The sequence below is a fragment of the Phocoena phocoena genome, chromosome 2 (genome assembly GCF_963924675.1).
Source record: "Phocoena phocoena chromosome 2, mPhoPho1.1, whole genome shotgun sequence".
NCBI classification, from domain to species: domain Eukaryota; kingdom Metazoa; phylum Chordata; class Mammalia; order Artiodactyla; family Phocoenidae; genus Phocoena; species Phocoena phocoena.
In genome coordinates, this window is record NC_089220.1 from 127,144,235 (window position 1) to 127,157,883 (window position 13,649).

At 46.5% G+C, this 13,649-nt stretch overlaps 1 protein-coding gene across 1 annotated transcript in view; it reads left to right on the forward strand.

The window, feature by feature from the left end:
- The window catches only part of IGF1R (insulin like growth factor 1 receptor), a 301,935-nt gene that overhangs the window by 52,715 nt on the left and 235,571 nt on the right, over positions 1-13,649 (forward strand). The window contains exon 2 of the mRNA XM_065871399.1: positions 6,032-6,577. Within this exon, the coding sequence (XP_065727471.1) occupies positions 6,032-6,577 (546 nt within the window). The remainder of the gene's footprint in view (positions 1-6,031; positions 6,578-13,649) is intronic.

The following is a 13,649-nucleotide window of genomic DNA, read 5'->3' on the forward strand; positions in this document are numbered from 1 at the left end:
GTATAGTATCATGTCATCTGCAAACAGTGAGTTTTACTTCTTCTTTTCCATTTGGTTTCCTTTTATTTCTTTTTCTTCTCTGTTTGCTGTAACTAAAACTTCCAAAACTGTGTTGAATAATAGTGGTGAGAGTGGGCAACCTTGTCTTGTTCCTGGTCTTAATGGAAATGGTTTCAGTTTTTCATCATTGAGAACCATGTTGGCTGTGGGTTTGTCATGTATGGCCTTTATCATGTTGAGGTAGGTTCCCTCTATGCCTACTCTTCTGGAGAGTTTTTATCATAAATGGGTGTTGAATTTTGTCGAAAGCTTTTTCCGCATCTCTTGAGATGATCATATAGTTTTTCTCCTTCTGTTTGTTAATATGGTTTATCACATTGATTGATTTGCATATATTGAAGAATCCTTGCATTCCTGGGATTAACCCCACTTGATCGTGGTGTATGATCCTTTTAATGTGCTGCTGGATTCTGTTTGCTAGTATTTTGTTTAGGATTTTTGCATCTGTGCTCATCAGTGATATTGGCCTGTAGTTTTCTTTTTTTGTGACATCTTTGTCTGGTTTTGGTATCAGGGTGATGGTGGCCTCATAGAATGAGTTTGGAGTGTTCCTCCCTCTGCTATATTTTGGAAGAGTTTGAGAAGGATAGGTGGTTAGCTCTTCTCTAAATGTTTGATAGAATTCTCCTGTGAAGCCATCTGGTCCTGGGTTTTGTTTGTTGGAAGATTTTTAATCACAGTTTCAATTTCAGTGCTTGTGATTGGTCTGTGTATATTTTCTATTTTTTCCTGCTTCAGTCTCGGAAGGTTGAGCGTTTGTACGAATTTGTCCATTTCTTCCAGGTTGTCCATTTTATTGGCATAGAGTTGCTTCTAGTAGTCTCTCATGATCCTTTGTATTTGTGCAGTATCAGTTGTTACTTCTCCTTTTTCATTTCTAATTCTATTGATGTGAGTCTTCTCCCTTTTTTTCTTGGTGAGTCTGGCTAGTGGTTTATCAATTTTGTTTATCTTCTCAAAGAACCAGCTTTTAGTTTTGTTGATCTTAGCTACTCTTTCCTTCATTTCTTTTTCATTTGTTTCTGATCTGATCTTTATGATTTCTTTCCTCCTGCTAACTTTGGGGATTTTTTGTTCTTCTTTCGCTAATTGCTTTAGGTGTAAGGTTAGGTTGTTTATTTGAGATGTTTCTTGTTTCTTGAGGTAGGATTGTATTGCTATAAACTTCCCTCTTAGAACTACTTTTGCTGCATCCCGTAGGTTTTGAGTCATTGTGTTTTCATTGTCATTTGTCGAGGTATTTTTTGATTTCCTCTTTGATTTCTTCAGTGATGTCTTGGTTATTTAGTAGTGTATTGTTTAGCCTCCATGTGTTTGTATTTTTTACAGATTTTTTCCTGTTACTGATATGTAGTCTCATAGCGTTGTGGTCAGAAAAGATACTTCATATGATTTCAATTTTCTAAATATACCAAAGCTTGATTTGTGACCCAAGATATGATCTATTCTGGAGAATGTTCCATGAGCACTGGAGAAGAAAGTGTATTCTGTTGTTGTTGGATGGAATGTCCTATAAATGTCAGTTAAATCCATCTTGTTTAATGTACCATTTAAAGCTTGTGTTTCCTTATTTATTTTCATTTTGGATGATCTGGCCATTGGGGAAAGTGGGGTGTTAAAGTCCCCTACTATGATTGAGTTCCTGTCGATTTCCCCTTTTATGGCTGTTAGCATTTGCCTTAAGTATTAAGGTGCTCGTATATTGGGTGCATAAATATTTACAATTGTTATATCTTCTTCTTGGATTGATCCCTTGATCATTAGGTAGTGTCCTTCTTTGTCTCTTCTAATAGTCTTTATTTTAAAGTCTATTTTGTCTGATATGAGAATTGCTACTCCAGCTTTCTTTTGATTTCCATTTGCATGGAATATCTTTTTCCATCCCCTCACTTTCAGTTTGTATGTGTCCCTAGGTCTGAAGTGGGTGTCTTGTAGACAGCATATATACAGGTCTTATTTTTGTATCCATTCAGCCAGTCTATGTCTTTTTGTTGGAGCATTTAATCCATTTACATTTAAGGTGGGTATCAATATGTATGTTCCTGTTACCATTTTCTTAATTGTTTTGGATTTGTTATTGTAGGTCTTTTCCTTCTCTTGTGTTTCCTGCCTAGAGGAACATCCTTTAGGATGTTCTGTAAAACTGGTTTGGTGGTGCTGAATTCTCTTAGCTTTTGCTTCTCTGTAAAGGTTTTAATTTCTCTGTCGAATCTGAATGAGATCCTTGCTGGGTAGAGTAATGTTGGTTGTAGGTTTTACCCTTTCATCACTTTAAATATGTCCTGCCACTGCCTTCTGGCTTGCAGAGTTTCTGCTGAAAGTTCAGCTGTTAACCCTATCGGGATTCCCTTGTATGTTATTCGTTGCTATTCCCTTGCTACTTTTAATATTTTTTCTTTGTATTTAATTTTTGATAGTTTGATTAATATGTGTCTTGGCGTGTTTCTCCTGGATTTATTCTGTATGGGACTCTCTGTGCTTCCTGGACTTGATTGACTTTCCTTTCCCATATTAGGGAAGTTTTCAACTATAATCTCTTCAAGTGTTTTCTCAGTCCCTTTCTTTTTCTCTTCTTCTTTGGGACCCCTATAATTCGAATGTTGGTGTGTTTAATGTTGTCCTAGAAGTCTCTGAGACTGTCCTCAGTTCTTTTCATTCTTTATTCTGTTCTGCAATAGTTATTTCCACTATTTTAACTTCCAGGTCACATACCCGTTTTTCTGCATCAGTTATTGTGCTGTTGATTCCTTCTAGAGAATTTTTAATTTCATTTATTGTGTTGTTCATCATTGTTTGCTCTTTAGTTCTTCTAGTCCTTGTTAAACGTTTCTTGTCTTTTCTCCATTCTATTTCCAAGATTTTGGATCACCTTTACTATGATTATTCTGAATTCTTTTTCAGGTAGACTGCCTATTTCCTCTTCATTTGTTAGGTCTGGTCGGTTTTTATCTTGCTCCTTCATCTGCTGTGTGTTTTTCTGTCTTCTCATTGTGCTTAACTTACTGTGTTTGGGGTCTCCTTTCTGCAGGCTGCAGGTTCATAGTTCTCGTTGTTTTTGGTGTCTGCTCCCAGTGGGTAAGGTTGGTTCAGTGGGTTGTGTAGGCTTCCTGGTGGAGGAGACTGGTGCCTGTGTTCTGGTGGATGAGGCTGGATCTTGTCTTTCTGGTGGGCAGGACCATGTCCGGTGGTGTGTTTTGGGGTGTGTATGAACTTATTATGATTTTAGGTAGCCTCTGCTAATGGGTGGGGTTGTGTTCCTGTCTTGCTAGTTGTTAGGCATAGGGTGTCCAGCACTGTAGCTTGCTGGTCATTGAATGGAGCTGGGTCTTTGCTTCAAGATGGAGATCTGTGAGAGAGCTTTCACCGTTTGTTATTATGTGGGGCTGGGAGGTCTCTGGTGAACTTGGCTCTACCACCTCAGAGGCTCAGGCCTGACAGCTGGCTGGAGCACCAAGACTGTGATTGTGGAGGCTTGGTGAATCCAAAATCTGATGTAGTAGGCCAGTAGGCCGGAGACTCTGGGAAGAGTTGCAGCCCAAACGAAGGCTGCCGGCAGAATCCCTGTCCTTGGTTTTGATAATGTCATTGGAGGCTTTGCTAAGCTATTTGATATCATGACCAGGGCAGAAGGGTAGTTGGAGTGGGTTGGAGGTAATCGGTTGGTGAAGATGCTAAGAGATGGGACTGTCCAAGAACTATGTGAAGTTTGGCTGTGAAGGGGCTGGTGTGTTGTGTATGTGACCTTATGTGAACTACTTGACTCCTCAAATCAAATTCCTCACCTTCCAGCTGGTGATGGGATTACATAATGTGAGGTACTGTTGAGAGCATCGCAGGAAATGAAGCACACTGATGCATCCAGAGCTTCCAGCACAACCTCTTGCCTGACAGTGGATGTTCTCAGAGTGCTTGTTTCTCCCGTGCTCTTCTCTGTCTGAGAGGCTTCATTTTCCCATCAGTAAAAGGAGGAAATTAGGCCAAATGAAGTTTCCAGTTCTAGGTTCTCACACGTTGCCTGCTTCTCAACCCAGGGGCTCCCCACTTCCCCCTCTCCCACTGCCTCTGTCCAGTTTCTGCCTGTGGCTGTAACCCCCACTGGATTCTCTTCCCTTTTCCCGCATCTACTCTGCTTTGATTCTGTCTTGCACTCGATCACCAGATTACTTCTCCAAAAAAAAAAAAAACACAACACCTTGCTTAGCCTTCTCTCTCACCCAGGAGTCTTGAGAGGGGTCTCGTTCCTGAGATGAATGTACCCGTCCCCACCTGTGATCCTTCATGACTTGAGCTCTGCTAGACTCACTTCTTCTGCTCTCCTCTGCACCCCTGGCCATCAGATTGGCTGCCGCTTGAATGTATCTTGTTCTGCCTTTTCTCTGGCCTCTGGAATGTTATACCCAGTTTTAAATCCCACCTGTCCCTCAGGAGCTGGTGCATGTGCAGTGCCCCTTGGTGCTGTGATGCAAAGGACCATCTCTCTGCAGGAAGCTCCAAGGCTACTCCTGTCTGCCTTGCTTGGTTCCACTCACATCTAGAGTGGGCCTGCAATGTGCACATACCAACCACCTCCTGCTTCACCTGACAGTTGTTTATCACAGGTCTCAGCTCCCGCCTCCACCGCGAGCCTCCTCTGAGGTTTCTTTGCATCTCCTGCAGTGCCATGCATGTTGGGTGCTTCACACATTAACAAATTACATCAATCAGAAAACGTCACTTTGAGAAGCTTTAATGGAAGGTTTGGGAATTATTAAGTTTTAAGAGAGGATAGTAACCAAGGGTTTTTCTTTGTGTGTATGTTTAGAATTAAAAAAAAAAGTTTCCAGTATTGAGGCTGTTTTATCAAAAGCCTTTAAAATCTGCAGATGCCTTGGCCCAGCAATTCTACTTCTAGGGATTTATCCTAAGAAAACAGTTTTGAATATCTGCAGAGAATGTCCACTGCAGTGTTGTTTATGATGTGAAAATATGGAGATAACCTAAATATCCAACAATAGGGGATTGGTTTAAAAAGAAAAGAACTCACGGTGCATATTCATATCCTAGAATTACTGTCTCCTTCTTAAAATAATTATGTAGTAAGGCAATGACTTGGTAAAATGTTCATATGAAATGAAGGAAGTATGTTTGAAAACATTATATTATTGTCCGATTTCCTTTACCTTAAATTATAAAGAAAGGATAATTGGCATAGGTAGTGATATCTTTGGATGTTGGGATTACTGATGATTTTTACTATCTTTTTGCTCTGTTACCTAACCTTTCTGCAGGAAGCATACTTTCTTGATTAAGAAAACACTTTATTAAAGTTGGAATTGGATACCTCTTTCATTCATATAAATCACATATTATTATCTTGCTGCTAAGTTAGCCTTTCTGTCTACACTCATGCAGTGTTGGGGAGAGCCCAAGGCCACCTGCCCATGTCAAATGGTGGTAGGAAACATGGGAGCATGCTTCTTGGGGTCCCTACCTTCTAGGTCACAGTGACTGTTCTCCAGTGTATACTGCATGGTGTCCTTGAGGCTGGCTGCAGGAGTGAGTCGTTGTCCCTTGGCTCCTGAGCTCTGTGTTCAGGTGCAGGGCACTGGCGCTCTGCAGCAGGGCTGGGGAATGTGCGGCCTGGCAGCTGTGCAGTCAGGCCTGGGTTGCAACCTTGACCCTCCCCTGTGCTCCTGTGCGGCCCTGGGCTTTAAGCTGTGGTTTGCACATCGGTGGGATGGGGATGGCACCTCCCGCGGCAGTGAGTGTGTTGCACAGCATCTGGCCCAGACTGGGCACTTCCCAAAGGACAGCTGGCTGCTGAGCTCCCCAGATAGCCCACCTGCAGCCACTCCTAAATGGGGTCTTATTTCTTTAATAATAATATAGGTTTCCTGGAAACTGGTCATGTTATGGGTTGGGAAATAGTTTTTAAAAAGTGGTTTCCTTGTAACTGAGACCTGTCCCGCCCTCCCCTCTTGTCTCCCTGCAGTCTGTGGGCCAGGCATCGACATCCGCAACGACTACCAGCAGCTGAAGCGGCTGGAGAACTGCACGGTGATCGAGGGCTACCTCCACATCCTGCTCATTTCCAAGGCTGAGGACTACCGCAGCTACCGCTTCCCCAAGCTCACGGTCATCACTGAGTACCTGCTGCTGTTCCGCGTGGCCGGCCTCGAGAGCCTCGGCGACCTCTTCCCCAACCTCACAGTCATCCGTGGCTGGAAGCTCTTCTACAACTACGCCCTGGTCATCTTCGAGATGACCAACCTCAAGGATATTGGGCTCTACAACCTGCGAAACATTACCCGTGGGGCCATCCGGATCGAGAAGAATGCTGACCTCTGCTACCTCTCCACGGTGGACTGGTCCCTAATCCTGGATGCTGTGTCCAATAACTACATCGTGGGGAATAAGCCCCCAAAGGAGTGCGGGGACCTGTGCCCGGGGACGATGGAGGAGAAGCCGCTGTGCGAGAAGACGACCATCAACAACGAGTACAACTACCGCTGCTGGACCACGAACCGCTGTCAGAAAAGTAAGATGAGGATATGACCGTGGCTCCCCTCCTGCTTCTCTCTACCCCCTCCCCCTCCCTCCCTCCTCTTCTGAATGCGTGGTCCCGACGGGTGGGTACAGCTGTATTGCAATTAGGATGTGGGGTCTTGAGGGGCTTCCTTTTGCATCTGGGAACTGGTAGGTGCAGGACTGTGGCCTGGCTGCAGCCCATCCCGGCTTCTGTCAGACCATTCCAGTCACACACTAGAAACCGTCACCGCACTCCTGGGCTAGAGGCTTGAGGAACTGCTGCTTTGAATTTCTGATGAGAAGGGTGACCTGGTGTGCTTGAAAGTGCCTAAGCCACGGCAGTCAGAGGCTGCATACGTATCAGCTCTTCCATCCTTTGCGTGAAAGGATGTTTTTTGGTGACGCAGGGCTTCCTTAGCGTGAGTACACCTGGAATATTGTAGAATAAAGGAAAGGTAAAGGCTAATTCACATCCTGTGAAAGTGGTGACCCGCACCCAGTCCTTGGTCCTTAGTGATGACGTTACAGTGCTTGGGCATCCTGGTTTATGATGGAGCATCCTTGGAGCACCACCCCAAGGCGGTGGGGGCAGGGGAGCCCTGGACCAGTTTCTAGGAGTCCCAGGTTCAGGTCGACCTTGCAGGCTTTGTACACCCCAGGCTTCTGCTTCCTTTCTTTTCTACCTCTTTCTTGAAGAATTGTGCAAATCTTGTGAATCACTTATTGAAAGAACTTTGCAATGTGTTTACTGGTCTTCGGGGTCAGGTGGTGGTATTTGGAAGATTCTCGTTTATTCGTCTGCTGTGTGTGCTTATTTTCCTTTGAGTATAACTGAACTCTTACCTGATTGTGATCGATACCTTGAGCGCCGGGTTGTTGGGTATTGAAATGTGACTCTGGGCCTTTGTCTTCTTGCTTTCAGCAATGTTTAGGTCTGTTGGCCAGGAGGGTTCCCCTCACTGGTTGGAAGGCAGTGTGGTAGCTATAAATAGCTGTTTAATGGTTGGCCCAGTTAGAGACCCAAGGAGCCCATGTACTGTAGCTAGTCATGAGAGCCAAGAAATCCCAAATTGGTAGGCTTGCCTAAACCGTGATGTGTGTAAAATAAACAGACCAAAGGCCAGAGCCCACAGGTAACATTGTTTCAGTTCCCTGCCAGCCAGGGTGGAAGCAGAGAAAGGATGCTTGCTTTGAAGAGCACACGCTTTCCTGCCCTCTGTCATAGGATCAGCGGGTAGGTGAACACTGGTTCGGTAAGGGAGGGATCCTACTGGCTGAAACAAGGACCTTGAAGAGCTGAGAACACCATTGGGCCACTTGGAGAATCCCTTTTGGCTAAGGTTGGGGGAAATACTGTGCTAAAGTCATATTTGTGATTGATTAAAATAGTACCCTGTCATTAGGTTACCTGCTAGTTCTGAGAAAACAACAAAAAATATTTTCAAGTAGTCTTGACATTTAAAACTTTTATTTTAAAAGAAAAAGCCATCATCAAAGGAGGTGTTATGTGTCGTGGAAAGATGTTGGATGTGGTATAAGAGGCCCGGGTGACCGTGGACCAGCCAGCCATTCTGGGCTGTAGTTGGACATGTTTAGAATGTTCCATTGGGCAGCCCCATATTATTCCTTAGTGGTGATCACGTGTGTGTGCAAAACTGATTTGAAAACTCATAAGGTCTGTACAAAAGGGAGGTGTTACATAAAAAGTCGTTAGCTGGGCACTTGTTCAGTGATTCAGTCGGTATATTTAGGTCTCACTATGGACTTTGGGCTGTTTCTGGCCAGCTGCTTGTTGAAGAAGCCTGGAGCAGGGGCGAGGCATGAGTTCTGGGCCCAAGTCTAGTAGCCGTGACTAGAAATGAGCAAGTAATTTAAACTTGGCTTGGCCCTCAGTTTCTTCATCTGCAAAATGGGATAGCCCCTTGCCTTCCCCATAGGGCCGTTGGAAGATTAGAAAGAGAAAGAGGAAGAGCTCCATGAGAAAGGACCAGGAGATGGAAATGGGGCCTTGGTGCTTCTACAACTGATGCTGATGGGCCTGCTGGCCAGACACCCTCTCCTCCAAGGCCACACCCTGCAGCCTTCTCCCAAGCCAGTGTCTCAGGCCTCCTGATGTTTTTCTGTGATTTCACAATGGAGTATTTATTTAAAATTAATAACAGCATTCAGGGAAATTGTCTTCCCTTCAGCTTGTCCTGAAAACTCAAGCGTTGGCAGGTTTCTTGGAGATTTTCTAGTTGAATCAGAACTCTTTCCCTTTGCATAGATTCCCTTCTGACCTGCTCTGTCCTGTGGAGTAGCCACTAGCCCCACGTCTTGTCGCTGTGGCCTATCCGAATTGAGATATTTTTAAGTGTAAAATACACAGTGGATTTCAAAGTGTAGTATGGGGGAAAGAAAGTAAGATATTTCCTTAGTATTTTGCATATTGATTACATGTTAAAAATGATGCTTTAGACATATGAGATGAAGTAAAATATATTCCTATAATTTCAGCTGTTTCTTTTTACTTTTTAATATGGCTCCTAGAAAATTTGAAATTGCAGATGTAGTTCGCATTCTAATTCTTTTGGAGAATGCCGCTTTAGATCATGCCGTCAAAGGCCCTGGGTTCTTGCCCGCATCATCTCTCTGGCTGAGCACTGCAGTGCTGTGGTGCTCCACAGCTCTCCAGCCAGAGTGCTTAGGGACGATTCAAGGAGCCAGGTGGAGGGCATTGAGTCCAAACAGAATGTCTGCCTTGGGGTCCACATTAGTCTTAAGATGGCCAATTTAAAAGATTTAAGCATAGAAGAATCCCATTCTATTATTCGTCCCAGGGCTGGCTACAGACGGAAGGGGAGCATCTGGAGAGATATGTCCAGTCAAGGATATGTGTGACATTTTTGACATAACGGAGAAACACTCAGTTATGCAGTGCTGATAGGCAGTTTTCACCTGACGCTCTCCTTTAAACTCCCTCTGTAGATCCTGACTCTGTGGTGGCAGGCAACTTTGTCGACAGCCCCGTTAAGGAAATTACTGTGCTGTGGGTTCTCTGCCCGCTTCTGTATTTCTCTGTTGTCTTACAGTTTTGAGGGGTGGTTTTATGCAGGCTTGAGTTACTCATTCCTAGAAAGTGATTGACCCTTAGAAAAATGGAGTATGGCTTTTTCCTTTCCATGACAGTGTAACTGGTGCCCCCTGAGATGCGACACCGTTGACTCCTTCATCCCTGCCTGCCAGCGTCACTGATTCTCCTCCTACCTGTGCAGCTGTCTCTTTTCTGGCTCCTCGTCCAGTCTTTAATAGCTGTTTTCCAGAGTAACATCCTGGGCCTTCTCTCCACTGTCCTGTTCCCCCAGAATATCTCACCCACTGCTTCAGCATCCTCCCATCTGCATCTGGCTTCCAAATACCATCTCCAGCTCTGACCTCTGTGTGAGCTCTCGACCCCGTCTGCTGTCATGACTGGACCCCCATGGGCGTTTCAGCATCTGGTGGTCTTCTCTGGCTCCTCACTTATAGCCCAGGGTTTTCCTTGTTTCCACTCCTGTGGATAGTGTTCTTGTTCTCTGAGCTCCCACGTCAGACACTTGGGTACCATCTGGACGCTTCCTTCTCCAACCAGACACCAAGCCCTTTCCATCTGAAATGTTTCCCTAGTCTGCCTTCCTCTGCTCTCCCCGTGTTCGGTGACACGGCCTCTCCCCAGCCTTCCTGCCTCTCTGTCTCGGCCCAGTGACCTCCCCCACACGCATGCTGACCGAGAGGCTCCTGTCCCTAAAATCCTGTAGAGGAGCCCGTGAAACCCCATGAAGCGGGCTGTGCACCTGGCCTTGTGCCTTCAGGTCCTTGACCGCAGTGGTGTTCTCCCCCACTGACCAGCTGGCCGCCCGCTGCTGGAGGACTGCAGGGCTTTGTGGACTCCGGTGAGCCCTTCCTAAAGAGGAGAAGCCTGTCTGTGGTGCTGAGTAAATTCTGGGCGTATCTTCCAACGCTTGGTCAGCGTGGCTGTCCCCCCAGGGGTGAGCACGCACCTGCTTTGTGAAAGATTGATTGTCAGGAAAATACATTTTCCCCCTTGCGCAGAGAAGGGTGTGGAGTAACAGTCCTCAGTGAGCCAAAAGCCTCGAGGATTATGAAATGCGGATGTTTCCTGTGTAATTTTCATGGTCGTTGCTCCCAGGGAGTCACTCAGACTGTCCCCAGCTCATAACTGGCTGGGAGGGTCAACCGTGGGTGGGAGCTCTTCTCTCCCCTGCCCTGGTCAGAATGATTCAAAGCCAAAGATGATGGAGAAGGGTGGGAACCATCTTGAAAGTTGAAGCTTGGCCTGGGGTGCTGTTCATTTATTCGCTGGAGGTCGGCCACGTCCACGGAGGGAATGGGGTGGACCTTCTCTGGGCACCTGTGCTTCTTTCCCCGCCCAGTGCGTTGCCTAACTGTGTGTGGTGTTTGCTTGCGTTGGGGCTTTCTGGTACCTGATTTCAGGTATTACACCCCCCTCACCAAAAAAAAATCAAAAAACTTACTGCTGAAGTTAGTCTCCAAGTACTTTTTAACCCGTCAGGGTGAACAGCTTGTGGTCCACTCGGATCACTATGTTGCCTGTGAGCAGGCCTGGTCTTTGCCAGGCAATCCACCAAGCCTGCAAGCCTGGCCGTGTTGGAAGTTGGCTTCGCTGGTGGTGCAGCCTTACTGCAATTAAAAAGGTATTGACTGGGAACAGCTGTCCCGGAGCTTGTTGCATTTCCTACTGCCTTCGAGATGAGAAACCAGGAAAATAGCAGAGTGGAGCCTTCAGGTGACAAGGCAGGAAATGGCTCCCTTTATTGACAAAAGGAACACATTATACTGCCATCTCACTGAAGGGGTCAGGGACTTCAAATGAAGGCAGGTGGTGTAAAAAAGGTAATTCTACGTGTTTTTCCCCCAAACATGTTCTTCTGTTTTTGTTTATCGGACACTCCTCACAAGGGTGGTATTGGTGTGTGGGGCGGAATTGCACCCCTTCCTCATTTGCTTACAGGTTGATATGTCAGGCCCGCCAGGTAAAAGTGGGGGGCTTGTTTAAGTTTTTGTAAATCACCTACTGCATTGAGATGAGGTGGGGAGACAGTTTCTCTGCCCTGAGACCCCATGCATTATTTCATCCTAACACTTCTGGCTAATTCTTCTTCTTTTCTTCTTTTTCTTCTTTTAAGCTTCTTGTGAGGGAGATTTCCCTCTGTGAAATACCGTGTAGTCTCTTGCCACCGTGGACCAGGGTAGGGGCCTGCGTGTCCGCGTGGGGCAGAGGGAGGCCTGAGCATCCGGGAGGAAGGGGCAGACCGTCCAGAGGGCTCCGGCCTGTGTGTAGCTCGGAGCTGGTCTCTCTCCCCCTGGAAGGCCCCTGCTCTGGTTGGCTGCTCCCAGTGTGGGGGTTTCTTTATTTAGAAGGGGGTCACATGCCCCTGGGCCTTACTTCTCTGCCTTCTATAGTCACGCATAAAGGTAGCATTCTCTTCTCCCTGACTGGTGACCCTGTTACCAAGATGGAGAGGCACTTTGTGCCCCTGTGTCTCCTGGACCCTCTTAGCTGACCCCGCCTCTTAGTTCCCGTGCCTTGTCATTGAAAGGCTTCATTCTCGGCTAAGTGTCACCTAATTAAGGTGTCACTCTCGTGCGCTCCCTTCAGAAGTTTGTTTTTTAATAGGGATCTCATCTCAGAGATTAAAAAGCTTTCAGAATAAGTCTCCTAGGGTGATTTCTGCAATTCTAGGTGTTTGGAAAATATTCTGGACTCCCTTCCCATCTCATCAGTTAAGCCTACTTGTAAGGCCATTCTGGTTTCTTCCTACTCCTAAAAAGCCTCTTTCTTTTGTTGCGTTAATATTTCTATCTTGCTTTCCTTGTGTGTGTGCCAGCGTGACATTCTCTGCTAGAGTGGGGATGACGTGGAACGTGTGGGCCCGTGGCTAATCCTGTCCTGGACTGCGTTGCTCAACTTGAGTGCATAGGGTGGCTTGGGACTTAGGTTTGGCTTGCAGTGGAGCTGGGAGCCATGACTTGGAAACACGCCTCCTTCTAGCACATGGTGTGACTCCGGGACTCAGGCAGCATGAGGTGGGGTCTCTGACACCATCCTGGGATGGAGTGCCCCCCTGACTTGGAGGAAGCAAGAGACAGCCAAGGTGTTCCAGGAACGCTGGGGGCAGGAGATGGAATCTCTGTCTGCAACACACAGGATACAGAATAGGCATCTGTTTATCACTGTGCCTAACTTCGGAATCTGGACTTAAGACATGTACAGACCTTTTATGTGGAAGAAGGAACCCCAGGTGGAAATCCAAAAGCTAGACCATTCTGGGTTCTGCCACTGGCTAACACATGTGAGCTGGACGTTGTCATGAGAGCTGGGGTTTTGTCTAGTTCCTGACAGGCCTGTCTTCTCAGTCTCTGGAGGAATAGCTCCCTGCAGAGCCCTCGTAGCTGTGTGAGCTGCCCTGCAGGAGGAGGCGAGGGCTAAGCGCTTCTTAGAGCTTGGGGGAGACAGCTGCCATCTCAGGTCAGGGAGTGATGGGGGCTTCTGGGGCCTGTGTAGGCAGGGAAGAGTGTCCAGGGAAGATTGTGCTCCTTCAGGGTCAGCATGGCCACTCTTCTGCAGTGTTCAGGGTGTCTTGTTGCTGGCCAGGACCTCACTCCTGTTTTTCCCAGCATATGCATCCCTGACAACACTGTGGAGGCAGCAGCTACCATCACGTGCCTGCCACCTTCTACTTGACTGGTCTTCAGGCATGTTTAGGTGGCCTCACGCCTGGAAGGTGTGGGTTTCCCCTGTGGGCCATTAGGGTATTTAAGATTGAGATTTGCAAGAATATATAATTTTGTACAAAATAGGATTAAAAAAAAAAAACCTACATTCCAGTATGGACAAATGACATCATATGGCAAAGGTTTAAGAACAGTCTGTGAGGCTTCCCTGGTGGCACAGTGGTTGAGAATCTGCCTGCCAATGCAGGGGACACGGGTTCGAGCCCTGGTCTGGGAAGATCCCACATGCCGTGGAGCATCTGGACCTGTGAGCCACAACTACTGAGCCTGCGTGTCTGGAGCTTGTG